Source organism: Nicotiana tabacum, chromosome 8 (genome assembly GCF_000715075.1).
Source record: "Nicotiana tabacum cultivar K326 chromosome 8, ASM71507v2, whole genome shotgun sequence".
Lineage (NCBI taxonomy): Eukaryota > Viridiplantae > Streptophyta > Magnoliopsida > Solanales > Solanaceae > Nicotiana > Nicotiana tabacum.
The window spans coordinates 206,419,846-206,447,039 of NC_134087.1; the positions used below are offsets into that span (position 1 = coordinate 206,419,846).

General features: G+C 38.1%; 2 protein-coding genes across 2 annotated transcripts; one reads left to right on the forward strand and one right to left on the reverse strand.

Moving 5' to 3' along the window:
* Positions 1-523: 523 nt before the first annotated feature.
* LOC107796365 (uncharacterized) lies at positions 524-5,550 on the reverse strand. The gene is made up of 4 exons (XM_016619120.2): positions 4,550-5,550; positions 1,835-1,999; positions 1,676-1,727; positions 524-855 (listed from the first exon to the last, which is right to left on the reverse strand). Exons 1-4 carry the CDS (start codon positions 4,813-4,815, stop codon positions 766-768), a joined length of 573 nt encoding a protein of 190 aa, XP_016474606.2. The 5' UTR covers positions 4,816-5,550; the 3' UTR covers positions 524-765.
* Positions 5,551-6,505: 955 nt separating this feature from the next.
* Positions 6,506-7,596, forward strand: LOC107796364 (uncharacterized). Its single transcript, XM_016619119.2, has 3 exons — positions 6,506-6,828; positions 6,903-7,031; positions 7,121-7,596. Exons 1-3 carry the CDS (start codon positions 6,743-6,745, stop codon positions 7,287-7,289), a joined length of 384 nt encoding a protein of 127 aa, XP_016474605.1. The 5' UTR covers positions 6,506-6,742; the 3' UTR covers positions 7,290-7,596.
* Positions 7,597-27,194: the final 19,598 nt, after the last annotated feature.

Here is a 27,194-nt window from a genome sequence, read left to right on the forward strand (position 1 = left end):
AAATTCATTCAAAGCTGGAGCGGGTGTAGTATTTGGGCAACGAGTTTGGTCATATCAACCACCTTTAGCTTAACGGGGGTAAAAGTATAAATACAAAAAGTCTTAACGGGTTAACGGTTTATCCGATAATAAAATTGAGCGATCCGCCCCCAAACCGTTAAGCCATTAATTATAAACTCTCAATCCATTCACCAACCATTACCCCGATAACCTAATACCAAAGCCAATAAGTCAATTTTGCGATTCGCTTAACGATTAAGATTCGATTTTGAACAACCCTAATGACGAGGGCACCCAGGGATGTGGCCTAACAGTCAATAAAGCGAATTCAAACTTGGAAAATTGAGGTTCAAATCTCGACAAAGATAAGTGATTTTTTCCATCTGCCTAAGCCTTGATGGATAGAGTTATCGGTACCTGTAATGCTGCAAGGTAGCATGTCCGATAGAATAGTTGTAGTGCGTGCAAACCGGCTAGGACACCATTTGTTATCACCAAAAAGTGTGAGTCATGACATAGTTCATGAGAGAAACAATTTACTCTTTCTTCAGCATGTATGTTGCAAAATATTATAGAATCCAATGCACTTTCGAAACACTATCAAAACTTACAAATATTTACTTCAATCAAAACTAATCGTTCAAAAAGAAACTTTGAACTACTGCAATGGATACGAATGATTCGTTACCCGTATACACCTTCGGCTATATGCACCTTCAGCTAAGTCAGTGAGACGTAAATTCTGTCCTTGTTAACCCAACGAATCTAATCTGTACGAAGCAAATCAGTTTGTGGCTTGAATGTCCCGAGAACCAAATATGGAAGTATAACCATGCAAGCCATGAATAGAGTGAACTGCAAAACATTGAAGTCAAGGCAAATAATGTTCAATCAGAAGTGAGAAACTGCTAAGACAGACAAGAGATGGAAAGGAAGAGGTAATAATCTAAAATGCAGTGATTTTAAAAGCGAAAAGCACAAAAATGCAACAAGGTCTAGGGGCTTTAAAGCGAGAAGTGAAGAGCACAATTTACAGAAATTAAAAAATATCTAACAATGTTACAACAACATGTAGTGTGTACGCAGACCTTACCCCTACCCCGGGAGGTAGAAAGGTTGTTTCCGAAAAACCCTCGGCACAAGGAGATGAAAAGGAGGCAATGGAACAATAACAACCACATACATCAAGAAGACAGTGCCAACATTCTAAGAATCAGAAAAATAAATGAAAAAGGCAATAATTGAATTTCTATTAAAATAACTAATTTTAGCATCTACTATACAATAATGCCGAGATTAATCCAACTCTTTAAAACCATCCTTAAAACTGAAATTCAAAGAAGTTTCTGATTCTTGTTGAACGTGCACCATTATTTGAAGCACAAACTTCTCTAAAGTACATGGCTTCACCTATGAAGCCATAATCTCTCGATTTGCAACGCTTCGTCGTTTTAAGCAACGAAGCAATGACTTTTAATAACATGGCTTGAATGATATGTTGAATAAACATTTTTCGTTTCTGCCTTTGGTAGGCAATTGTTACTTGGTTCTCTTACATGATTCATTGAAAACAAAAGTGATTTGAAGTTGGTCAACTGTATACTGGTTAAACATAAATAAAGGGACAACAATAATTAACGGAAATAAATAACGTTTAGCCAAGTTCAGGTCATACCACAAGAGGAAGGGTCAACAAGCTCCAAATAGGCCACAGAGCATAACAGAACCTGAAACAAACGACTCGTAAATCTCATTTGATCTAGAAGTTTCAAACTATATCTGTGTATTACTATTTGGATGCACAAATAATTCATGCGATCATTATATCACTTACAATAGGAAAGATAGGAGCCCAAGCACAGTGATGAAGGGAAGGGCAGCTGTACTGGAAATCTCCCACTTCTCATATGACTTCCGGATGCCCAAAGCCAACATACTTGTATATAAGAAAAACATAACATTCAAACCAACACCAAACATCCCAATGTATAGTGGTATTCTGCAACAAAAATGTGAAGAATCGATGAATAAAGCTCCCAATCTATGGCCAAAATGTGCAAGTTTTCTCGAAGCATTATCGGTGAAAAGGTCAAGCAGCTTTAGTAATTCCTAGATATCTCATGCATCTTACTAACAGGCTAACAGCTGCAGTTTGCTAAGTTATAAAAGGATGCTTATGTGAAAGAACAGCATGGATATCTGTATATTTTGGTATCCGTTATTCCAAAAATGATCCTTAAACAGAAGTGAAATTTACATGGTCCAATAGCATTAGTGGTTTGAAGAAACTAATTAGGCATTTGGCAAGCTCTATATATGAATACGAAAAATTTCCAAACTTCATATATGCTATATTTTTCCGTGTATTCCTACACATATGCTATTTTATTTCTTCGATCTAGAGTGAATTAGAAGATGGACGCACTTACACACCATATCCAAGGAGAGGTGTCATGACGTATGTTGTTCGCTGATGATATAGTTCTAATTGATGAGACGCGAGGCGGCGTTAACGAGAGATTGGAAGTATGGAAGCAGGCCCTGGAGTCTAAAGGTTTCAAGTTGAGTAGGATTAAGACGGAATATGTGGAATGTAAGTTCAGCGACATGACGGGGGAAGCGGAAGTGGAAGTCAGGCTTGACTCACAGGTCATCCTCAAGAGAGAAAGTTTTAAGTACTTAGGGTCAATTATCCAGGGAGATGGGGAGATCGACGGGGATGTTACGCACCGTATTGGGGTGGGGTGGATGAAATGGAGGTTAGCGTCTGGAGTCCTGTGTGACAAAAATGCGCCACCGAAACTCAAAGGTAAGTTCTATAGAGTTGTGGTTAGACCGGCTATGTTGTATGGAGCTGAGTGTTGGCCAGTCAAGAATTCACATATCCAGAAGATGAAAGTAGCATAAATGAGGATGTTGAGATGGATGTGTGGACACACTAGGCTAGATAAGATTAGGAATGAAGATATTCGGGAGAGGGTGGGCGTGGCTCCCGTGGACGACAAGATGCGGGAAGCACAACTTAGATGGTTTGGACACGTGCGGAGGAGAAGCCTAGATGCACCGGTTAGGAGGTGTGAGCGGTTGACTTTGGCAGGTACAAGAAGAGGCAGAGGGCGGCCTAAGAAAAATTGGGGCGAGGTGATCAGGCAGGACACGGGGCGGCTTCAGATTTTCGAGGACATGGCTCTTGATAGGAACATGTGGAGGTCGAGCTAGGGGGTAGTCGAGAGTTCTTCCCTTTTTTTACTGGGTAGTCTGATAGAGTTTTGTTTAGGTTTGTTAGCGGTCTGTGTTGTGTTCACATTGTTGTTTTCTTAGTTTTGTGTTATTGTTATTTTCTTTCTGGCTTTTGTTGTTACATGCCTTTTCTTTTATTTCTTTTCTGATATTATTGTCTCTCCTGTTGTGCGGAGAGTCTCCCGGAAACAGCCTCTCTACCCTCTTCGGGGTAGGGGTAAGGTCTGCGTACACTCTACTCTCCTCAGACCCCACTAGTGGAATTTTACTGGGTATGTTGTTGTTGTTGTTATTGTTGTATGGTATATTTCAAATTATCTTACCATTGCGTGCACACTCTTGCTAACGACACACTTAATGCAGTGTTTCCCCATCACTGAATGTAATGAAGCAAAAGAAGAGGTTTCGAAGGTTACTACCTAAACGCAAGGAGAAAATTGGTATTCAAGGCAGGTGCATTTTCAACTCAGTGAAAGAGTCCGATGCAGCCAATCCAAAGGACCAATTATCAAGAGAAAAGAAGATGCAAAACAAATGAAAATATGACTAAAAATTAAAAGTGTACCTAGACATTTCTGACATCTAATAATTGGAGTGTCTCTAACATAAAAGTAAGTTACTTAAAGCACTTGAATTTGCTAATCATTTTTGCTATGCTACAGGATAAAAGCATTATAAACAAGCATATTGTTTCAACCAAAGAAAAAGCTTGTTTGGAAATCTTTCAACTAATAATTCAAAACAATATTTGACATGGTTTACATATGCAAGTGTAAAAACAACCAATCCAATTCAAGAAGCACAGTAGCCAAAACATTAGCTACATCTATTCACATCATGTGAGTTAACTAAAACATCAAAGATGAGCAATATGCCAACAATTGAGGCAGTAGTATATACTATGTAGACAACAATTAAACTACACCATTTTTACTAATACTTGTTTGGAACTGAGATTAGATGTTTTTTTTTCTCTTCAAAGAATAACCAATCATTCCATGTTTATTTACTTATTATTCTCTTTTTCCCCTCTTTCCCTTTTAGGTGAGCAAAACATTTATGCAGTCAAACTTCTCTATAACAGTCATCTTTTATAACAACACTTCGCTATAACGACCAGGTTTTCTTTAGAACCAATTTCCATGTTATGTTATAATACATGTTCTCTATAACAAAACTTCGCTATAGCAGCCAAAAAAATGTTCGGAACTAACGAGGCTTTTATAGAGAGGATTGACGGTATATGAATAACAAATAGTTTACTCTAAAGTAATCTAAGTCAAAGGAGAAATTGAACTCGTAGGCTTACCTCCTAATTCGACCATCATGCCACAAAAGGAAAATCAAATTATGATGCCAATCACCATAGTATACAATGAATAATGCAGAAGCAATCCAAAGAAAATTCTCTAAGATCTCAGTCCATGTCCTTGTCCTGGGAATTGGAATTGACTGTGATTGCGAAACGAACCTAGAACAAGCATCATCCTCAAGATCATCGCCACTCGAACCATACCCTTGACTTAGCCTTTGCCTCACATATCCACCACCACCAACTGGTGTTCCACCAGACATATTAACACAAAATTGTTCTATACCAAAAAAAATCAACAAATTTCACTTTTCTGTAACTCCTTCAAGTTATCTCATAAGTCAGTTAAAAGCTGAAAAAGCCAATCAAACAAACCAGCTCCCAGCAAAAAAATCTCTAAATTTTCTATAAAACCTAACAAAAATCCAACCTCAATTCACTTGTAAAGAATCAAAAAATGCCAACTATATAACAATAAAAAGTAACTGTATCTCCCACCAGTTACCAAATTGCAGCTCATTCAACTATACCCTACATGCCCCCACTTGAATCAAGATTCACACAAGACTTAACTAAATGGTCCAATCTCTAAAACCCATATCAAGAATACAAAATTCTCACAAACCCAAATCAAAAATCAAAACTTTTTGACAACCCAATTCATAAAATAGCAAGATTATAACTATAAATCAAGAAACCCCATCACTACCAGAAAAAAGAGAACTCTTTAGGTTGAATTCTCGAATACCCAAAACGTAAAAACCCAAAGGTTTTTTCACATTAGAGTAATCAATGAACAATTAATGCATATAAGCACAACAAGTGTTGTTACTAATGACAAGAAAAGAAGACAATAAATGGTTTTTAAGAGACTTCGGTTGGGCTTTTTTTGGTTTGTAGAGAGAGAGAGAAAGAGATCTGCGCATGTAAGTTGAGAGTAGTGAAGAGATTGACAGTTGGGGTAATGCCAGATTCGTTTCTTGTACGTTAGGTAGAATGTTTTTGATTGAAAACTTCTTAATATATAGTTCCCTTATTAAGAAAAATTTAAAATGTTTAGTTTAAGTTTATTGCAGTAATAGAAATCACTTTTCCATATTTTTATTTTTTTGGGGGGTTTCACCTTATGTTTCGTGCCGAGACCCCACTTCATCCTTAATACGAAATATATGTAATTTTTATCCGCTCACAAAAATAATAATTAATAAAATATATAAGTTTTTAATATACCGCACATGCTCGCTAAAAGGAAAAAAAATCCATATCAAGTTAAATTGTTATTTATTACGATAGGCTTTTTTCTTCTTTTATTTTACAAAATAATCTTTATCTAGCAACATATGGTAAAGGGGCAGGGGAGGTTGTTTTTACATAGTTAGCAAGAAAGTAAGAAAGATCTAATTGAATTGTAGTCACTTTTGATTATCAAATTGAACTTGTGATATTATAATTTGAGTTGTGATCTCTAGAGATGAATTGTTCCCTTAATAACAAAAGAAAAATGGAGTTAAAACTAGCTGAATTAATGTTGTTTATGGTGGTTTTATTTCGATAAAAAAATTTATTCGTAATATTATTTTGTCATAGTATTTGTTCTCCGTCGTTGAAAATGTTAATGATTAATCACTAGTAAAAATAGAGTTTAATTGTGAAACATATAAAAATTTGTAAGTATTATTCCTCATTATGCATATACAAAAAAATTATCAAAAAAAATAACATCTTGGGATTAGCTTAAAATTCAATATAATATGTGACTGCTCCTAACGGAAACTAACTTTATGGTATAAATAAAATAAAGTGGTTTTATGACACTACATCAGAGATGTTTTGAGATATAATATTATATTTGGGTGGAGACAAGAATTAAAATTTTAAAATAGTAGGACCATGTTGCCTTTTAAGCCATGGCAAGAGTAATGTTCAAAGGAAGCATGCTTTGCTTGCCCACAACTCCACTCCTTTATAAAAGTTTTCTTTTTTTAAATGTCCACTTGAGCCAAGAAAAACTACATCCCCACCCACAAATATGGAAGGCCATCAAGAACCTTTTCATTATCTAATTTAAAAGATTATTGTTAAACAAAGCTTAAATAGATGGACTTTTTGAGGACCCGTGTATAGTAGATAATTTTTTGTACCCAACGTTTATATCAAATAAGTAATTTAATCTTAGCAATTAAAACTAAGATGGATGAGCAGGTTTATTCGAGTAAGGACCTCAGATATCATCCCGGCCCAGAGGATGCACTCTCAGGAGAGGTGGAATACCCGACGTAAGCAATTTTCCCTTAGCTGCTTTTCAACTATTCTTCCTTTCGAAATAATAATCTCTTTGTGCTTCCTGCAGCCGTCGCTTGGCACCCGGAGGCGGTTCTAGATTTGTTAGGATGGATCGGGCGGTTGAACGAGAAGTTCCCATATTGCGTTCGGTCTTGGACGGGCATGGCCAAGAAGTGTTGGGTGGGCAAGAATCATGGTGAGGTTCCCTTACCGCCTATGCTTTGTGTTTTGTGTTTCTTTCTGAGCCCTTAGCGAAAGCGTCTTTCGGTTACTGCGCTGGTGCAGGTGTTGGCGAGAATATGCAGATAAGGTCGCCCTTGGTGGCGAAGCAGGGGCCTTGGAGCCCGACACGAGTAAGAAGAGGAAAAACAGGGCAGCTGTTGACCGTCCTGCGGCAAAGAAAACCAGGTCACTGGAGCATCGAGTCGTTGTTAGGACTGCTGCTTCAACCTAAGAGGCGAGTCCTGATACTGAGGGAGAGAATGATGACGGAAGCCCACACGAGGTTATTATTGTCTTTTCAGTTTCGTTTCAGCTGCAACTGTGTATGAAACATGGGCCCATCAAACTTTGAACTGCACACACACTACAGTTTTCTCATTCGACAACTCGTGGCACTGGTGAAACCCAAATGGCTGAGGATATTTATGTATATTGCATTTTGAAGAGAGGTATTGAACCGAAAGACCAGTCTTTATTGAACTCAATGGCCATTTGTTATTGTAATTTGGGTAAATTAGAGGAAGCAAAATTGCTTTTTGATAAACTATTGGATATGAAATTGAGGCCTTGTAGTAGCACATGCAATGCGCTTATTAAGGGATTTTGTGGCCAATATAGCATCTTGGATGGGTTTGATGTTTTTGTAGTGTTGATGATGCTGGAGTATCACTAAGTTTTAGTTGTTACAATAGGTTAGTGGATGGCTTGTGCCATCGGGGGTTCTTAGATGAAGCACTCTATGTGTTTGATGTAATGGTTGAATTTGGATTAGAACCTGATGCAGTAAGTTACCAAATCATGATTGGCAAGTATTGCAAGGATCATAAAGTTGATTGTGCATTGATGCTGTTAAATAACATGATTCAGTGCAACGTTTCTCCTAGTGTGCACTCTTATACTGCTTTAATTGCTGCGCTTTATAAAGAGAATCGATTAGCAGAAGTAGATGTCTTGTACAATAAGATGTTGGATAATGGATTGGTTCCTGACCATGTTTTGTTTTTTACCTTGGTCAACAATCATCCAAGAGGGTCAGAGATTACTCTAGCATGCACATTTTTGCGGGCAATTGCCAAAAATGGTTGTGGTATTGACCTTTCTAACATCCCTAGCACTATCAGTCAAAAAGTTACTACAGATATCATGTCTGATATTGATCATCTCTTGGGAGAAATTGTGGCAAGAAACTTATCTCTGGCCAATGTTGCTTTCAATATATACATGGTTGCTTTATGTTTAGGAGGAAAACTTGATTCTGCTCTTCTTTGCATGGACAAGATGGCAAGCCTTTCTCTTCAGCCTTCACTGTCAGCTTATAACTCTATGATCAAGTGCCTTTACCAAAACGGACTACTTGAGGATGCCAAATCCTTTGTTGAAGTTATGCATGTCAACGCCCCCTTTTTCTACGGGTTGAAATCGGGTATACGACATTGGGAGGACAACTCTATTCCCTTTCGAGAATTGGGTTTTGAAATTTTGAAGAGTCACCACCTAATGATTATAGTGCATTAGGACACTTTAAGAAATGTTTGAGTTGGAAAAAACCAGAGTTCGGGTAAGGGCTAAAAATTATCTCGAGGGGAAGGTGTTAGGCACCCCTCAAGATCCACTAGTGTGGTCCCGGCCATGTTACAATTGTGACTTTAGAAGTAAACAATCAAGGCTCAAATAAGGACTTGCATACAACATTGCAATTAGGTTGAAAACTTTTGAAGGTAAGTAGAGAGGACAAAAATTTATGAAAAAAAGATTTGAATGGTTTCACGAGAAGAGATGAAAGCAAATAAGGGGAGGGGGTCCTAGGTTTACGATTAATATGGATCACTTCAATGCAATACCCAACAATCACTCCTCAAAAAAGAGGGGTCACACGTGATATTAGCGCATCTGTCATCTTCTCCATATCTACCCTTCCCACCCCGTTAAGGTATTAAAGCGCAGAATAGTATCGTTACTGTGAGCACGTGATTTTGCCCTATGAGAACTACTCCCAAAAAATTCAAAATAAAATGGTTTTTGTGTTGTTTGTAATTTATATGTATTTTTGTCTATTTTCTATTTTAAATGAGAAAAATGCAAAAAAATATGTGTTGCATGTACATTTAGGATTTAATTTTACAATTTAGGATTTAATTAAGCAAGTTTGTTTTTACAAAAAACAAAAATCATAAAAATAATGTACGTTGCATTTTTAGCATTTAATGTCCAAATTGTGTGATTTTATCGTAATTGCTATTTAATTATGTGTTAATTGTTATTAAAAGTTAATTAGCACTTTTATAAATTAATTTAGTTCTATAGGCTAATTTAGGATTTTTAGAATTTTAGTTTTATTTTAAGAAAAATAAAAGAAGAAAAAGAAGCAATGGAAATAAGAAGAAAATCGGACTGGGCCACCTTTTAAATTAAATCAACCAGGCCCAAACCAAATAACCCCTTATCCAACCCAAAAATCCACCGACCCGGTCTTCCCCATAACCCAAGCTAACAACAAAGAAAAAAAAACCCTAAACAAAAAAAGAGACGCCCCCTCCTTCTGCTTCATCTTCTCCGTCGTTCACCTCCAGCCAAACCAGCTTTATCCATCAACGACCACCATCGACGAGCCACCAAAACAAGCTCCAGCCAGTCCTCCATGGCTACTGCTTCTTCTTCTTCAACAGTCACTGCTCAACACACACACACAGTCCGTCGACCATCTCAAACAGCCCCACCCCTCCATTCCCGTCGACGAACCACTATAACCCAACGTCCAGCTCCACCATGACCATGTCCTTCTCCAAACCACCACGCCTGAGCTTCGTCTTCAACACCCTCACGACCAGCAGCTCCGTCACACGCGCACACACAGTCTGTCGACGAACCACCAAGCCAGCGACGAAACCAACCAGCCTCATCATCGTTACCACCCCAGCTCCCCCACGACCTGAAACAGTCGTCTCCCAGGCCATCTCCAAACACCAGCCATCCGAGGTCATGCTCAGTCATACGTCGAGGCAATACGTCGAGGTTCCGTTTGAGTCCGTATCTATTAGTCAAGCGTCGAAATAGTGTTGCGAACGAAGTTGTGTTTCATCGGAAGTTCAACATTGTTCGACGTCGGATCGTTAGCATAAAGGTCAGCCATAGTTCGTTCACGGATTTTTGTTGCTTTTTCTTTGGTTTCGTTTTAATATGTGGTTTCATTTTTGATAAAATTTTCGCATGATATTCCTACTGCATATTCGTTAAAATTGTGTGTGTGTGCGTTTTGACGACTTTCCTACTGTTTTGAATTCGATTGATGCTCAAGTTTAGTGATTGAAATCTACTCGCTTGTTCCGTTAAGTTTGTTCTGATATGAATCTGACTCTGTTGTTAATTCATGAACGTTGTCGATTAGGAGTTTGTTTGGCGAGTTTGTTTATTCAGAGTTTGATTATTAATTAGATAATTGATTAGATGAATTGGTTATAGCTGATATGGTTTGTAATACAGATCAAAGGGGATGGGGGTAGAATGGTAATTTCAGTAGTTTCAGGGGTAATATGGAAAATGAGTCTTAAAAAATGATTAATTTGAGTGCTTCGTCCACTAGGCATTAATAATATTAAAATAATACCTAGTGGGGGACAAGACATATGATAGTGAGAATTAATACATTGTTTAATACATAGTGGGGGGACAAGACATATGGTAGTGGGTAATAATGCATTGTTTAATATAGTGGGGCACAAAACATGCAGTAGTGGGGAATAAGAGAATTAAATAAATAAAAGACATGTAGTAGTGGGGAACAAGTGAATTAAAAAGAGGACAAAACATATAGTAGTGGGGAACCAGGCATGCAAGTATGGGGAGAATATTTTCGGATTAATTTAAGTGTTTCAAGGCAGATAAAGCTAATGGAGTTTGGCTATAAATAAGGGGAGCAAAACACAAGAAGATGGGGTTTTTGGAGGAAGAAAATCATTTCTCTTCCAGTTTTTCTTAGAGTCTAGACTGGATTTTTAACATTTAAAAGTTTAGTAATTTGAGAGTAAGAAACGGGCTGGTTTTGGGAGAGGAGAAAAAAGATTATGAAAATCTTAAAAGAGTGCTGGAGAGCTTAAAAAGAAAAAAAACAAAAAGAAAGAGAAGGTTTTTCATTGCATCTGTAGGAGTGACTCGAATTCGGGACAGTGAACCTGATTCCTTTTTGAATGCTTAATTGGTTCAGTGGTCTACGAGTTCAGTTTTGGGTTTAATACACGCGTGGTTGAGTCTGTTTGTGGTGAAGTTGGTTGTTGCTGTTTAGTCTTTTACAAACTTTTGGGGCTGTTCTATCGAGCTTGTTTGGTTTTCTTCAAATTTTTCTGAGCCTTGAATTTGGTTTGAACTGCTGCTGTTGGGTTGATGTTGTTTTTGCTATGTTACTACTATTGCTGACTGCTCCTTCATCTACTTGTATTTCCATTATCCAGGTACATGTTTTAAAGCTCTCAAATTTAATGGAAAGGCAGTAAAGAGTTGTTGGAATGGATTTCTGAATGTCTCATGTTTCTTTGTGTTTAATTTAATGTATAAGCAGTAGTTCACTTGATATCGCATAACATGTATTAGAATGACTTTGGAATGCATAAACTGGACTGTTGAATCTATTTCTACAAACATGTGAATATCAATTGTAATTAATCTTAGTTTGTGATTACTAGTTATGAAATATAGTGTAGTTAATTCTTTTTTTTCAGTAGTCGTGTAATAGTTTCAAATAGGTTATGCCACGAAATAGGTTCAAATAGTTCATAGAAATCAGCATGTTGGTTTAATAGGGTTAGTTCTGAAATTGTGAGTTCGCTTGAGTAAGTAACATCATTTTAAATAGCATTGTGAATAATGTTAGTAACTAATATTCTCAAATGTTAGTGATTGATGTTAGCCTAATGTCAGTTTTTTAAGCATTGACGCATTTCTTCGACAAGTCGTAAAAAGAGTAAAAAAAAATGGTTATGTATTACACATAGTTAATTCCAATAGTTCAATTCATCTAATAATTTTAGTTTAAATTAATCAAAGAATAGTTAGTTTGTTTTGATATTACTGGGTGTCAATCTCGTGTTCTATTCATAATCTCAACTTTAGTGTTATTAACTAATAGAATAAGGAACAATACAATCTCCCTTGAGTAAGCTCTGTTGCAATTTTCCGTTTGCATTTGTCTTAATCTAATAAACAAAGAGGCACGGGCTTATAAACATGTAACTAATTAGGACCTCTTCTCTTTTATCTTAGAAACGAACTTAATAGAAAATGTAGTCACTTTAGGATTGTCCTTTCAAAATAAACGAGATGAGCCTCGCCTAGTAAAACTCACCGATTATGGGGCCCTCACGATTGTATATATATTAAATACTTAGAACTCGGGATCAGCCGCTTAGCGAATTTCATGGCCTTTTTCCCAAAAGTAATAACGCGTTAGTCACTGTTAGGCGCGTACTTTTAATAATTTACTTTCTTAAACTCGGGTGCACATTTATGTGACCCAAATCCAAATCTCAACGAAGTCGAAATGTGTCGTTAATCACGGGTACATTGATTGTGACGTGGTTCGAGATGCATTTCCATGACGTTGCAAATTCCTTTTAAAAAAAATATATAATGAATGAGACGAGCTTCGACAAACAAGAATACACAAACTGCGGGGCCCTCAACGGATAGTTATTTCAAATGCTTAGATTTCGAGACAGGCCGCATAGCGAACCTTACGGTTTTTCTCAAAATAACAACGCGTTAGTATCTTTAGGCACGTATTTAATAATGTTATCTTCCTAAACTCGGGTGCACATTTATGTGACCCAAATCCAAATCTCACCGAAGTTGGAACGTATCGAAAATTGCGGGTACATTTATGTGGTGCAATTCGAGATGCATTCTCACGACGTTGCAATTCTTTGAATAAATAATAACAAAAACGGTAAACAGTAAAAATTTGTACGTAGGTTCATAATTGTATAAAATCAGATAATTAAGCCAAATATGAAAGTTGAGCGACCGTGCTAGAACCACGGAACTCGGGAATGCCTAACACCTTCTCCCGGGTTAACAGAATTCCTTATCCAGATTTCTGGTGTGGAGACTGTTAAACAGAGTCATTCTTTTCCTCGATTCGGGATTCAATCGGTGACTTGGGACACCACAAATCTCCCAAGTGGCGACTCTGAATCTGTAAATAAAATTCCGTTTCGATTGTCCTTTAATTGGAAAAACTCCCCTTTGCGCCCTTTGTGGTGGCACGAGGAAAAAGGAGGTGTGACAGCTCTGGCGACTCTGCTGCGGATCAGACCCAAAATCTCTGGTTCAGGGTTCAAAATTCGAGCTTAGATAAATTGTTATATTTGGCTTTATTTGATTTTGTTACATGTTTGGGCCTAATGTGCTAAATGATGCTTTTACCGCTTTGATATTATCCGAACTGTGTATAAACTGTGCCAAACCCTTCTCTTCTTGCCTCAGGGGATATGCTTACTGGTTGAGACTCCCTATTCTGTTAGTGTCATACCCTGAAATAAGAAAGAGGCCTGACAAGTTACTAAGCCGGATGACCTTTTGGTTTCCGGTACGTAGCCCCCTACTCGACTCGAGTTGTCCGCTCGGGTACACAGTCTAGAACAAATACCCAGGTTATAAGCCTAGAATAACTCAGCTTCATGCCGGATCCCTAGTAGGAACGCTTATTTGCATCATGTGCACTTGACTTAGGGGACTCAACACATGGGTTGGGTCCGTCTAGGACAAGCGACCTAAAATGAAAAAGACCATCCTGCTCCATCCTGTTTGTTTTACGCATTTATTTGCTGCAGACTTGCATGCTGACCGGCTTCTGAAAATACTGGAATATCGAAAAAAGAGAAAAAGAAAATAGCAATGTAGAGAGATAATTACCTATTTTTTTTAAAAAAACAGTGTCCGAATAGCAAACTCTGCCAAAATTTTGAGAAAATGAAAACAAAAGTGTTTTTTAGTAAACAAGTCTTGTTTTCAGAATTAGTTTATTTTCGCTGCCCGAACTACGCCGGTTTGATTCTCACAGGATGTGAGATACGTAGGCAGCCCTCATCGGGTCCAACCTCCCCTTTTGCAAAAATAGCCAAAATGTCAAAAAATTTAATTGTCAGCATAAATAAGTCGGGTGATGCCGTTTTTGGCAAGAATAGTCGAATGTTCCCGAAAGGGACGCCGGAAGGCTGACTTTGCATGAACGGCCACTTATAGTCATTTTTGGATTTTTGACCGGTTGACTCACCCAGCCTCAAAAATCTTCATTCCTGAAGTGCTAAAAGGTCGTGTTCGGAACCGGATCTTTCTTTTAATCTGTGATTTTTTTTTTAAAAAAAAATAGCCAATTGGATGAGTCAAATAAATTTTATTTTTGCTTAATCACCTTAATAAATGTGCAGGATGAGCACAATGCAAAAGGAAACTTTTTTTTTAATAAAGATTTATGTCCACCAGATCATGGAAGATTTGAAGGATCTGCAAAGGGGCCTTGCACCAAAGCCCGTGGCGAGACCGAACAACGCCCCGCGAGCGCCAAAATTCAAAAAACTCTAAAACATTCATAGTTTGAGTCTGTATTTTTCTTTTTCTTAGAGTTTGTTGTCTGTTAGAGTCTGTTGTCATCTCGCATCAGAGTATGTCAGTAGTGATTGAGTTCGTACTTGGTTTAGTTTCGAGTCTGTTATTTTCCTCTCCAAAAAGTGTCTGGTTTGTAATAGAATGTTTATTAATGAAAAATCGAAAATTTCCAAAAAATTATCTTTTTCTTTTTCGCACTTATGTGGCAGAACTACGCCCGGTCTGATTCATGCAGGGACATGATACGTAGGCAATCCACATAAGATTCGACCACCATCAAAAAGAAAAATATATAGAAAAGAGAAAAATTGAGAAAAAAAAAGGGGAAGGCGTTCAAAAGGAGCACAATTATAAGAAGCCGGAATGACGCACGTAACTGAAGCAAATACATGATAGAAAGGGTTAACTACCTAGTTGCATTGCATCCTCAATGTGTGTTTTCCTATCTATTAAAAACCCTGACACTAACTGGTTGCTCTCATTTTTGTTCCCTTTCAATGTTTAGAAAGGTGGTTGGTTGTGGTTCTGAAAGTAACGCTTTCCTGCAACACAAAGGTAAAAGACAATGGCAGAGAACAACAAAACTGAGTGGGTTGGTACCGATGCCCGAAAGCAGTTGGTTGAACAGGACTACGGGTTGGTAGAAGAGGTAAAAATGTTGAGACAGCATGTGGCAGACATGTATCAGGCATGGATGACTGGGAAAGCACCACCCCCGCCACCACCTAACTTTTTGAACTCTGTCCTTACCCAAGCACCTAACACAATAACGGATGATCCCCCATACTCTCCATATCTACCCACTTATAACAGCTTTCCCAGCCACCCGAGTAGCTCCATCACTCGTCGTCCAACTATATTCTCCCAGCGCTACTCTCCTCCCCAACGCTACTTCTCTCCACGGGACTCCCAAAAACATGCTTCACTTTCTCAATACACAGCTCCACAAAATGCCTATCCACCCTCACAAGCCTACCGAAAGCCCTCTGGATCAGGTTTCCGGCCTAATCAAGCATTTAAGAATGAGAGGTTGCTGAAAAAAGAAAAGTCTTTCACCCCTGTTGGAGGATCATATGCCAGTTTGTTCCAAAAGTTGAAGCAATTGGACATGCTGAAGCCGATTCATATAAAAATGCCAAACCCTATGTCAAAGAAGTTTAATTTTTCTCGAAGGTGCGCGCATATTGCTCAGATGCCCTGGGGCATGACACAGAGAAGTGTTGGAAGCTGAAGAAAGCAATTCATAAGCTTATTGATGCAGGTGACATTGTCGTGCAAAATCCAGATGCAACAGACACTAGCCAAAGTCAATCGCCTATTCGTAATGAGATACATATGTTGAATATGACTTGTTTTGAAAAGGAATATGAGGATTCTTCTGAGATCCTCGGAGGTCCGCGCGCTGCAAAGTTGTCAATGCTATAAGAGGTTGCTCTTAAGAACGAGTCCACAAAGGGAACCCAAAAGCAATTTGTTAAGAACAATGAGATGGAAGTTGGTGGAGATCCTAGTAATGTTGATGCCGAATTCAGTGGTTAAGATGTCGAGCTGGGCAATTGGAAAGACGCTCCTTTCTTGGTTGGTCAGGGAGGAGTTTTGGTGGTTCATTTTGTTATCATTTCTGTTGTCCGGGTTATTTGCAGGGTTGTAATCCGGACATTGTCTTGTGGCAAACCCTCTTATCCTTCCATTTTTGTCACAATGGTTTGTTTAGTGTGGTCTAGAGTTGTTTTAGGGTTTGTTCCAAGGTTGTACCCCAGTTGTTTTGCTTGTTTCGTTATACGAACCGTTTCACCGCTTGTCTAATGCAAATTCCGGTCTTTTGTTACCTCCAGTCATCTTCTTTGTTTAGTTCTTTTTATCCTTTTGTTTTGTCCTTATTCAACGTCAATTCTAGTGACATGACATGCACGCATAGTTTGGGCCTAATCTTAAGAGTTAATTATAAAGCCATTGGGGGATGATCGGGACACTTAAGGGAAATAGGAACAACTTGAGATCCTTTGAAGACCGAGCCACGTGAAACTGAGGCAAGTAAAACATAATGAAAAACCATAAAAGCAAGTTAGCCATATTGACAAGGGGCCGTTCATGATAACGAAAGTGAGAGTATTGCCCAACAGTGCTTTAAAAATGACAAATGAAAAGGCGAATGTGTGGATATGGTTATCAAGTCCGACACAATCAGAAGATGTGGTGAATATTTAATTGTGTTGTTTGTGCTTGGCATGTTTTGAAGATTGGAATGACGAAGGCATTTTATTCTGCTGTCTAAACACTTTATCCTTCGTTAACCCTTTTGAGCCTTATTGGTTTTATTTCGTACCCCTCGTTTGGAAACAGTAGCAAAGACTAGAAAACACAAGCATGGAAGATAAAGAAAAAGAAAAAAAAGAGGAAAAAAAAACAAGAGAAACAACAGAAACAACAAAACGACAGAGGAGAAAGGAGAAAGGAGAAATGAGAAAGAGAAAGAGAAGAAAAGAAAATAATAAATAAGTGAAAAGGAAAACAAAAAAAGGGAATTGGGAACTACGTTTGACCTGATTCCTCAAAGAGGATACGTAGGCACTTCACGGCTCGATCATAGTGCAACAAAAAATCAAAAATCCCCAAGCAAGAAACCGGGGAAGAAGTTGTGTTTGATGTAAAGAAATCTGGTTCCGAAGGTTGTAAATTTTGAACTCAAATTGATTCATTTTGAGCCGCTAATACCCTTTCTTTCTAGCCCTATCCAAAACCCCACGTTACGGTCCAAAGAAAGACCTTTTGACCAATCTTCGAAAGATGCCAAGTCATGCAAATAGAAGTCGAGAATAACACTCTGATCCCCGGCAGAAAAGTAATAAAATGAGAGAGTCTTATTGGTGAAAACCTTCACAGGCACCTTGAGGCGGCTATAAGTTGAGAGAAAAATCAAAATGAGAGAGGCTTGATAGTTAAAACCCTTCGGGCACTACAAGTCGAATAAAAATTGAAAATCATACAGGAAAGCACCAGACGAAGATTGTGAAAGGCGATTAACGACGGAGGATAGGCCACGTGTGCATGTCATGGCCAATAGAGTTGGTATCCACATCTGATAGGTTTTACTTTGTATTTTTCTTGTTAGGAGTCATCTCTTTCTTTTGCCTTTTACTCTGTTCCTTTTACCGTTGTCATTTCCTCTTTTTGAGTCTCTTTGGTCAGAACAAGCGAGAAATGATTTCAAAATTTGCCATCAGCTTTCCAATTATGCAAGACGAGATCTGACTAGTACATCAAAGTGGTATAAGTCAGGAAAGAACAAGCGCAATGAGCTGGTAATAGTCAACGTGCTTTGAGGTTTGCGCAAAATACCCAAGATTGGTCCATATCAATTCAGGGACAGTGCAACAAAAAGAGGGCCAGGGGGATTGAACCGAGGGTATATTCGATGATGAGATTGACAAAAGGATGGACTAGTGTCAAGAAGTCTATCCCCAGCAGAAATCGAGGGTTATAAGGTCAAGGCCAGCGGAAAATCAAGAAAGAACAACGCAGAAAGCAATGGACATAATTGGGAAATTCATAGGAGACTCAAAGGTTGGGGAAATGCCAGATCACGGACAGTACCGCAAAAGAAGATATTGGGTCTGCACCAGAAAATGTATTTCAGTAACACAGACGATGGAGGGAGTGGTTAATCAATGAACATGCAAGATCTTCATGTGAAATCAGTTGTCATGAAAATACACAAGGTCAGATAAGGAGACTGGGAAAATGGTTAAGAGGTTTGTGAATAGGGAATCGTCAAGAAGGTCGGAAGGTATCAACCAAGCTTCAAGATGGTCAGACAACGCATAGATGGGAAAATGGTTGACAGCATCCCCAGCAGGAGTATCACAACCAACCACCACGTTTTAAACTGACCAAATTTTCTTTGATTTGAAGCAGGGTCAGGGAATGTTACTAATGACGGAAAGATGCGCCACAAGAAAGATTGTCAAACTGGGGCAGAAAATTTTCGTTCATTTCGAAAATTTTCGAGAAGTCTAACACAAGTTTGGAGAAAAGCGGTATCCCCAGCAGTTCTTCGGGAGAAGGCAAAACAAGTTTTAAGGAAAGCAATGTCAGGAGGAAGATAACACGAGTTTTAAGGGAGGTAGTCTTCTAAGGAAGAAGATAACAACAACAACAAAAAAAGAGAAAAAGAGGAAGACTAGTTTTGCAAAAGGAAACGGTTTGCAGAGGAATGAAACATCAGTCTTGAGGGAAGTAGTCTTTGAAGGAGTAAGATAACATATTTTTGAAAAATGTTATCCCCAGCAGTTCGCAGAGAAATGAGGCACAAGTTTTGAGGGAAGTAGTTTTGAAGAAAGATAATTCAAGTTAGAAGGAAAAATGGTTCAGGAGCCTGCCTGAAGAAAGGAATGGCGGTTTATTTTTTGAAGTTGTTGTTGAGGTCAGGAGCCCGCCTGAAGAACGGAATGGCGATTTATTTTTCGAAGTTGTTGCTTGAGGTCAGGAGCCTGCCTGAAGAACGAAATGACGATTTATTTTTTGAAGTTGTTGGTTGAGGTCAGGAGCCCGCCTGAAGAACGGAATGACGATTTATTTTTTCGAAGTTGTTGGTTGAGGTCAGGAGCCCGCCTGAAGAACGGAATGGAGATTTATTTTTCGAAGTTGTTGGTTGAGGTCAGGAGCCCGCCTGAAGAACGAAATGGCGATTTATTTTTCGAAGTTGTTGGTTGAGGTCAGGAGCCCGCCTGAAGAACGGAATGACGATTTATTTTTTCGAAGTTGTTGGTTGAGGTCAGGAGCCCGCCTGAAGAACGGAATGGAGATTTATTTTTCGAAGTTGTTGGTTGAGGTCAGGAGCCCGCCTGAAGAACGAAATGGCGATTTATTTTTCGAAGTTGTTGGTTGAGGTCAGGAGCCCGCCTGAAGAACGGAATGACGATTTATTTTTTCGAAGTTGTTGGTTGAGGTCGGAGCCCGCCTGAAGAACGGAATGACGTTTTTATTTTCGAAGTTGTTATTGAGGTCAGGAGCCCGCCTGAAGAAAAGAATGATGCTTTATTTTTCAAAGTTGTTGTTGAGGTCACGAGCCCGCCTGAAGAAAGGAATGACGCTTTATTTTTGAAGATGTTGTTGAAGTCAGGAGCCCGCCTGAAGAAAGGAATGACGCTTTATTTTCGAAGTCAGTAGCCCGCCTGAAGAAAGGAATGGCGATTTATTTTTCGAAGTTGTTGTTGAGGTCAGGAGCCCGCCTGAAGAAAGGAACGGCGATTTATTTTTCAAAGTTGTTGTTGAGGTCAGGATCCCGCCTGAAGAAAGGAATGACGTTTTATTTTCAAGTTTTGAAGCTGGGAGCCCGCCCATACAGCAGTGGAATACATTGAAGTTGAAGTCAGTAAAGCAGAGGAATACAACCGAAATCCCTAGCAGTAAACAACAAAAATCCCCAGCAGAGGAAGGCAGTTCAAGGTTCGATGGAAAAGTAATGCGGAGCTCACAAGAAGCAAATGAGCAGTTCAAACTCGGCAGTCAAGGGAGAATACAAGACAAATCAAAAAGAAAGAAACATCAAAGGAAACACCAGTCACCGAGACATCAAAGCAACAAGAGACACAAGAGCACGACTGAAGATCTAGATAAGATTTTGTAATTCATAGACTATAGTTTAGTCTAGCTTTTGTTTTCTTTCAGCATGGTGTAATAAGGAGGTCGGAAAGCAGTAATAACAGCATGCAACAACAGAAACATTGCAGTCCCATGGTAGGCCCCGCTACCAAAACTTCCCGAACTACATTAACCTGATTCCCTTTTAGCCAAGGATATGTAGGAAACCTGTGAAGCAAAGGTTCGGTTAAATCTGTCAAAAATTGCTTCACACGGAGTATTCCGACGGGCAAAAATTGCTCATATCCGCTCACTTTATCTTTGCACGAAAACTCTTTATGTTTTCGGACAAAGAGGGGCAGCTGTGAGCACGTAATTTTTCCCTATGAGAACTACTCCCAAAAAATTCAAAATAAAATGGTTTTTGTGTTGTTTGTAATTTATGTGTATTTTTGTCTATTTTCTATTTTAAATGAGAAAAATGCAAAAAAATATGTGTTGCATGTGCATTTAGGATTTAATTTTGCAAATTAGGATTTAATTTTAAAATTTAGGATTTAATTAAGCAAGTTTGTTTTTACAAAAAACAAAAATCATAAAAATAATGTACGTTGCATTTTTAGCATTTAATGTCCAAATTGTGTGATTTTATCGTAATTGCTATTTAATTGTGTGTTAATTGTTATTAAAAGTTAATTAGCACTTTTATAAATTAATTTAGTTCTATAGTCTAATTTAGGATTTTTAGAATTTTAATTTTATTTTAAGAAAAATAAAAGAAGAAAAAGAAGCAATGAAAATAAGAAGAAAATCGGACTGGGACACCTTTTAAATTAAATCAACCAGGCCCAAACCAAATAACCCCTTATCCAACCCAAAAACCCACCGGTCCGGTCCGCCCCAAAACCCAAGCTAACTACCCCACTTCTATTCTTCATTCCCTAGCAACAACAAAGAAAAAAAAACCTAAAAAAAAGAGAGACGCCCGCCCCCCCTTCTGCTTCATCTTCTCCATCGTTCACCTCCAGCCAAACCAGCTTTCTCCATCAACGACCACCGTCGATGAGCCACCAAAACAAGCTCCAGCCAGTCTGCCATGGCTACTGCTTCTTCTTCTTCAACAGTCACTACTCAACACACAAACACACAGTCCATCGACCATCTCAAACAACCCCACCCCTCCATTACCGTCGATGAACCACCATAACCCAACGTCCACCTCCACCATGACCATGTCCCTCTCCAAACCACCTTGACTGAGCTTCGTCTTCAACACCTTCACGACCAGCAGCTCCGTCACACGCACACACACAGTCCGTTGACGAACCACCAAACCGGCGACGAAACCAACCAGCCTCACCATCGTTACCACCCTAGCTCCCCCACGACCTGAAACAGTCGTCTCCCAGGCCGTCTCCAAACACCAGCCATCCGAGGTCATGCTCAGTCATACGTCGAGGTTCCGTTCGAGTATGTGTCTGTTAGTCAAGCGTCGAAACAGTGTTGCGAATGAAGTTGTGTTTCATCGGAAGTTCAACATTGTTCGACGTCGGATCGTTAGCATAAAGGTCAGCCATAGTTCGTTCACGGATTTTTGTTGCTTTTTCTTTGGTTTCGTTTTAATATGTGGTTTCATTTTTGATAAAATTTTCGCATGATATTCCTACTGCATATTCGTTGAAATTGTGTGTGTGTGTGTGTGTGCTTTGACGACTTTCCTACTGTTTTGAGTTCGATTGATGCTCAAGTTTAGTGATTGAAATCTACTCGCTTGTTCCGTTAAGTTTGTTCTGATATGAATCTGACTCTGTTGTTAATTCATGAACGTTGTCGATTAGGAGTTTGTTTATTCTGAGTTTGATTATTAATTGGATAATTGATTAGATGAATTGGTTATAGTCGATATGGTTTGTAATATAGATCAAAGGAAATGGGGGTAGAATGGTAATTTCAGTAGTTTCAGAGGTAATATGGGAAATGAGTTTTAAAAAAATGATTAATTTGAGTGCTCCGTCCACTATGCATTAATAATATTAAAATAATACCTAGTGGGGGACAAGACATATGATAGTGAGAATTAATACATTGTTTAATACATAGTGGGGGGACAAGACATATGGTAGTGGGCAATAATGCATTATTTAATATAGTGGGGGATAAAGCATGCAGTAGTGGGGAATAAGAGAATTAAATAAAGAAAAGACATGTAGTAGTGGGGAACAAGTGAATTAAAAAGAGGACAAAACATATAGTAGTGGGGAACCAGGCATGCAAGTGTGGGGAGAATATTTTCGGATTAATTTAAGTGTTTCAAGGCAAATAAAGTTAATGGAGTTTGGCTATAAATAAGGGGAGCAAAACACAAGAAGAAGGGGTTTTTGGAGGAAGAAAATCGTTTCTCTTCCAGTTTTTCTTAGAGTCTAGGATGGATTTTTAACATTTAAAAGTTCAGTAATTTGAGAGTAAGAAACGGGTTGGTTTTGGAAGAGGAGAAAAAAGATTCTGAAAATCTTAAAAGAGTGCTGGAGAGTTTAAAAAGAAAAAAAAAACAAAAAGAAAGAGAAGGTTTTTCATTGCATCTGTAGGAGTGACTCGAATTCGGGACAGTGAACCTGATTCCTTTTTGAATGCTTAATTGGTTCAGTGGTCTACGAGTTCAGTTTTGGGTTTAATACACGCGTGGTTGAGTCTGTTTGTGGTGATGTTGGTTGTTGTTGTTTAGTCTTTTACAAACTTTTGGGGCTGTTCTATCGAGCTTGTTTGGTTTTCTTCAAATTTTTCTGAGCCTCGAATTTGGTTTGAACTGCTGCTGTTGGGTTGTTGTTGTTTTGCTGTGTTATTACTGTTGCTGACTGCTCCTTCATCTTCTTGTATTTCCATTATCCAGGTACATATTCTAAAGCTCTCAAATTTAATGGAAAGGTAGTAAAGAGATGTTGGAATGGATTTCTGAATGTCTCCTATTTCTTTGTGTTTAATTTAATGTATAAGCAGTAGTTCACTTGATATCGCATAACATGTATTAGAATGACTTTGGAATGTATAAACTGGACTGTTGAATCTATTTCTACAAACATGTGAATATCAATTGTAATTAATCTTAGTTTGTGATTACTAGTTATGAAATATAGTGTAGTTAATTCTTTTTTTCAGTAGTCGTGTAATAGTTTCAAATAGGTTATGCCACGAAACAGGTTCAAATAGTTCATAGAAATCAGCATGTTGGTTTAATAGGGTTAGTTCTGAAATTACGAGTTCGCTTGAGTAAGTAACATCATTTTAAATAGCAATGTGAATAATGTTAGTAACTAATATTCTCAAATGTTAGTGATTGATGTTAGCCTAATGTCAGTTTTTTAAGCATTGACGCATTTCTTCGACAAGTCGTAAAAAGAGTAAAAAAAAATGGCTATGTATTACACATAGTTAATTCCAATAGTTCAATTCATCTAATAATGTTAGTTTAAATTAATCAAAGAATAGTTAGTTTGTTTTGATATTACTGGGTGTCAATCTCGTGTTCTATTCATAATCTCAACTTTAGTGTTATTAACTAATAGAATAAGGAACAATACAATCTCCCTTGAGTAAGCTCTGTTGCAATTTTCCGTTTGCATTTGTCTTAATCTAATAAACAATAAGAGGCACGAGCTTATAAACATGTAACTAATTAGGACCTCTTCTCTTTTATTTTAGAGACGAACTTAATAGAAAATGTAGTCACTTTAGGATTGTCCTTTCAAAATAAACGAGATGAGCCTCGCCTAGTAAAACTCACCGATTGTGGGGCCCTCACGATTGTATATATATTAAATACTTAGAACTCGGGATCGGCCGCTTAGCGAATTTCACGGCCTTTTTTCCAAAAGTAATAATGCGTGTGAGCACGTGATTTTTGCCTCACAAGAATTACTCCAAAAGAAATCATAAATAATTTTTCTTTGTATACGATTTTGAATTTTTCGTGGCATTTTATCTGTACATGTTTATTTTATTCTAATTAAAGAAAAATACAGAAAAATAGTAATATAGGTACATGTGCATTTAGGAATTAATGTTGCATTTTCATAATTAATTAATCATTGGTTTATATAAAAGGATAAAATAAAATAAAAATATATTTAGGAATTAAATAAACCATAGTTGGTTTTAAAAGAGGGAAAATCACAAAAATATGTAATTGTTGTAATTTTGTCATTTAAGTATGCCTTTGTGTGATTTTATTTTTAATTAAATGTTTAACTTGTGTGATATTTATTGTCAAGTGTTAATTAATATTTGGTTAGTTGTATTTTTGATTTTACAATTTAATTGGGAATTGTGTAAAATTAGGAATTAAAGAAGAAAAAGGAAAAGAGTTCAAAATTAGAATATCCTGGTTTGGGCCAAAAGCTTCAAGGCCCAAACGAAATATACCCTAAACATGCCACTGTTGCCCGATCAAATAGGCCCAAACGACCCCAGGTCCAGTCTGTCTCAAAGACACCCCAAACGATGTTGTTTTGGGGAAGCTTTGATAAGGGCCGTTGATTTTGAATTGATCAACGTTCCAAAAACATTCCCCTTTACCCGACCCGTTCCCGTCAGAGACCGATCCGGTCTTAAAGAAAATGAAACGATGTCGTTTCACTTAAGTAAGCGATCCAAGCCGTGGATCTCATTTGATCTTACGGCCAGGATCCATTTTATACCCCAGCATATAAGCCTAAAGCTTCACCCCACACCCCCAGGCCAGACCCCCCTCTCCTCTCTTCTTCCCCGAGTTTTCAGAGACCAAACCTCGAGCCACCGCCCTCCGCCCACCGGAAGTCGCCCACGGCGGCGGACGGTGGCCAAACCTCTCCATTTTCACACCTTGAACTTACTTCAACCTCCCTATCCTAAATCCTTGAACCTTATCCTCCAAATACCAGCCAACATCTTCGAATCTTCGATCGAAGATGCAGCCAGAAACCCTAGTTCATCTGACGACCACCAAACTCACACCTTTTAACCCATGAACCTCTCTCACCACTAGAACCTCATTGGTTTCCTTCGAATCGACCTGGAACCTCTCGAATATCGAATTGAAGCCAAGAACCCTAGCGCCGCCATGAGATTCCCTGGTGGCGGCGTCATTCCAACCGGTCCCAAACTAACACCATTTGACCACCTGAGCCACCCCATTCCCACTATCCTAACAGTTTTCCTCGAATCAGTACCAAAGGGGTCGGACTTTCGATCAGAAAAATCGACTAAGAAACCCCAATTCTGGGGTTAAGGAAAATTAGAAGAAATTAAGGTCGTAATCGACCTTAGTCGAATGTTCTCAGCCGAGAACATTCGATTAAGGTTCATTTCGATCTCAAAAGCCAAAATGGGAGTCTGAATGCAAGTTAAGGGCACCAGGTTTTGAGTTCCCGTTCATCCGGTGAGTTTTTGTTTTATTATTTTGTCTGTCTAAGTTTGTGTATTCAGTGTTGTTTCGATTACTGGTTTCCTTTGTTCTTTTCTTTTATTTTGTTCAAAATGATCATTTTGCCAAGGTTGCTCTACATTATGTGTTAGTTTTACATATGCAAATTCAATGCCACACCTCTTTCATTTTTGAATTTATTGAAGCTTAAGGCATTCCCTATGTAGTTAGCCTTTCATTTCAGCCTAGTTCCCTGTGTACTATCTCACTTCAGCCATTTATCTTGGTTTCAATAACTGTTCGGTTTGGTTTGGGATGTGAGTACGAACTGTCATTGAAGTTTGATGTGCAGTATTAATGTGATTGTTGGTTCAACTTTAGCTTCACTGTTTTATCAAGTTCTGTGTGGTGTTAATGTGATGTTTTGGTTTAAATTCAGTTTGGTTTCGTTCAGTGTATTGAAATTGTTCCTTTGTTTTGTTTTAGTAAGTCTGTTTCCTGAATCCTTCATCTATATTGTAATGCTGTGTGATCCAATGTAAGGTCAGAATATTTTGATAGGATTAATGATTTGAATCATAATGTTTCTTGTTGAAGACTAGGGCCTGATGTGGATATGACATTGGTTTGAATTCAGTTTTACAAGTGTTAATTGGATAGTATTGAGTTAGAAGGTTGCATTTTAGTTGAAATTCAGTCCAGAACTTAGGAGAATTGGTTATAGCTACAGTTTAAGGGTTTTCAGGGGCAATTTGGGATTAAAACAGTTAAGTTCATACTTTAGTATTAGTGCTTTGTTAATGGGGGTATTAACTAATGCATTAATGAGGAACAAAAGGTAATGGGGAGCTGAAAATCAGGAAAAAGGCTTCCTTAGTGGGATTTAAAGTAAAAAGAGCAGATTTTAAGTGGGAATTTTGATTTTGTTGAAAAGAAGAGGGGTCGGGCAACACTTAGGGAGATGGGACAGACTTGTATAAAGAGAGGGGAGGGTCTGGACAGAAGAAAAAAAGAAGACAACAGATTTTAGAAGAAAAAAAGCAGACTGAAAAAGAGAGAAAAAAACTGGACTAAAAAAAAAGAAAGAAGAGATCTGGAAAAAGATACTGGAAAAGAGAGGTAAAAATTTAGAAAGTAAAAATCAGAACTTTTACATTAAGAGTTAGAGTGTTGAGTTTGAACTTTTGCACTAAGAGTTGTCAGACTGCTTTTCTTGAGTATTTGAAAATCAGAAACTATTATTTCCTTGCATTTGTCTGTGTTTCATTTTGGTATTGCTGGGGTTTTCAGTTTCATTTGAGCTGGGTTTACTGGTTGTTGTTGTACTGCTTGTCGCTGTTGTTAGCTACTGGTCTACTGATCTTCACTTTCTTCTTCTGTTTCTACTATCAGGTACACTTTCGAATCATTGTGACACGGCTGTTATAGTGAAAAGAAATATTCAAGTAGTCAAGTATTTAATTTGTATTTGCATGTTTAATAGTCAAATGATAGGCAGATGTATAATCTATCTTGGTAATTCAAATTAAGAATATGGACGATGGAATTTATATTCGGCTAGAA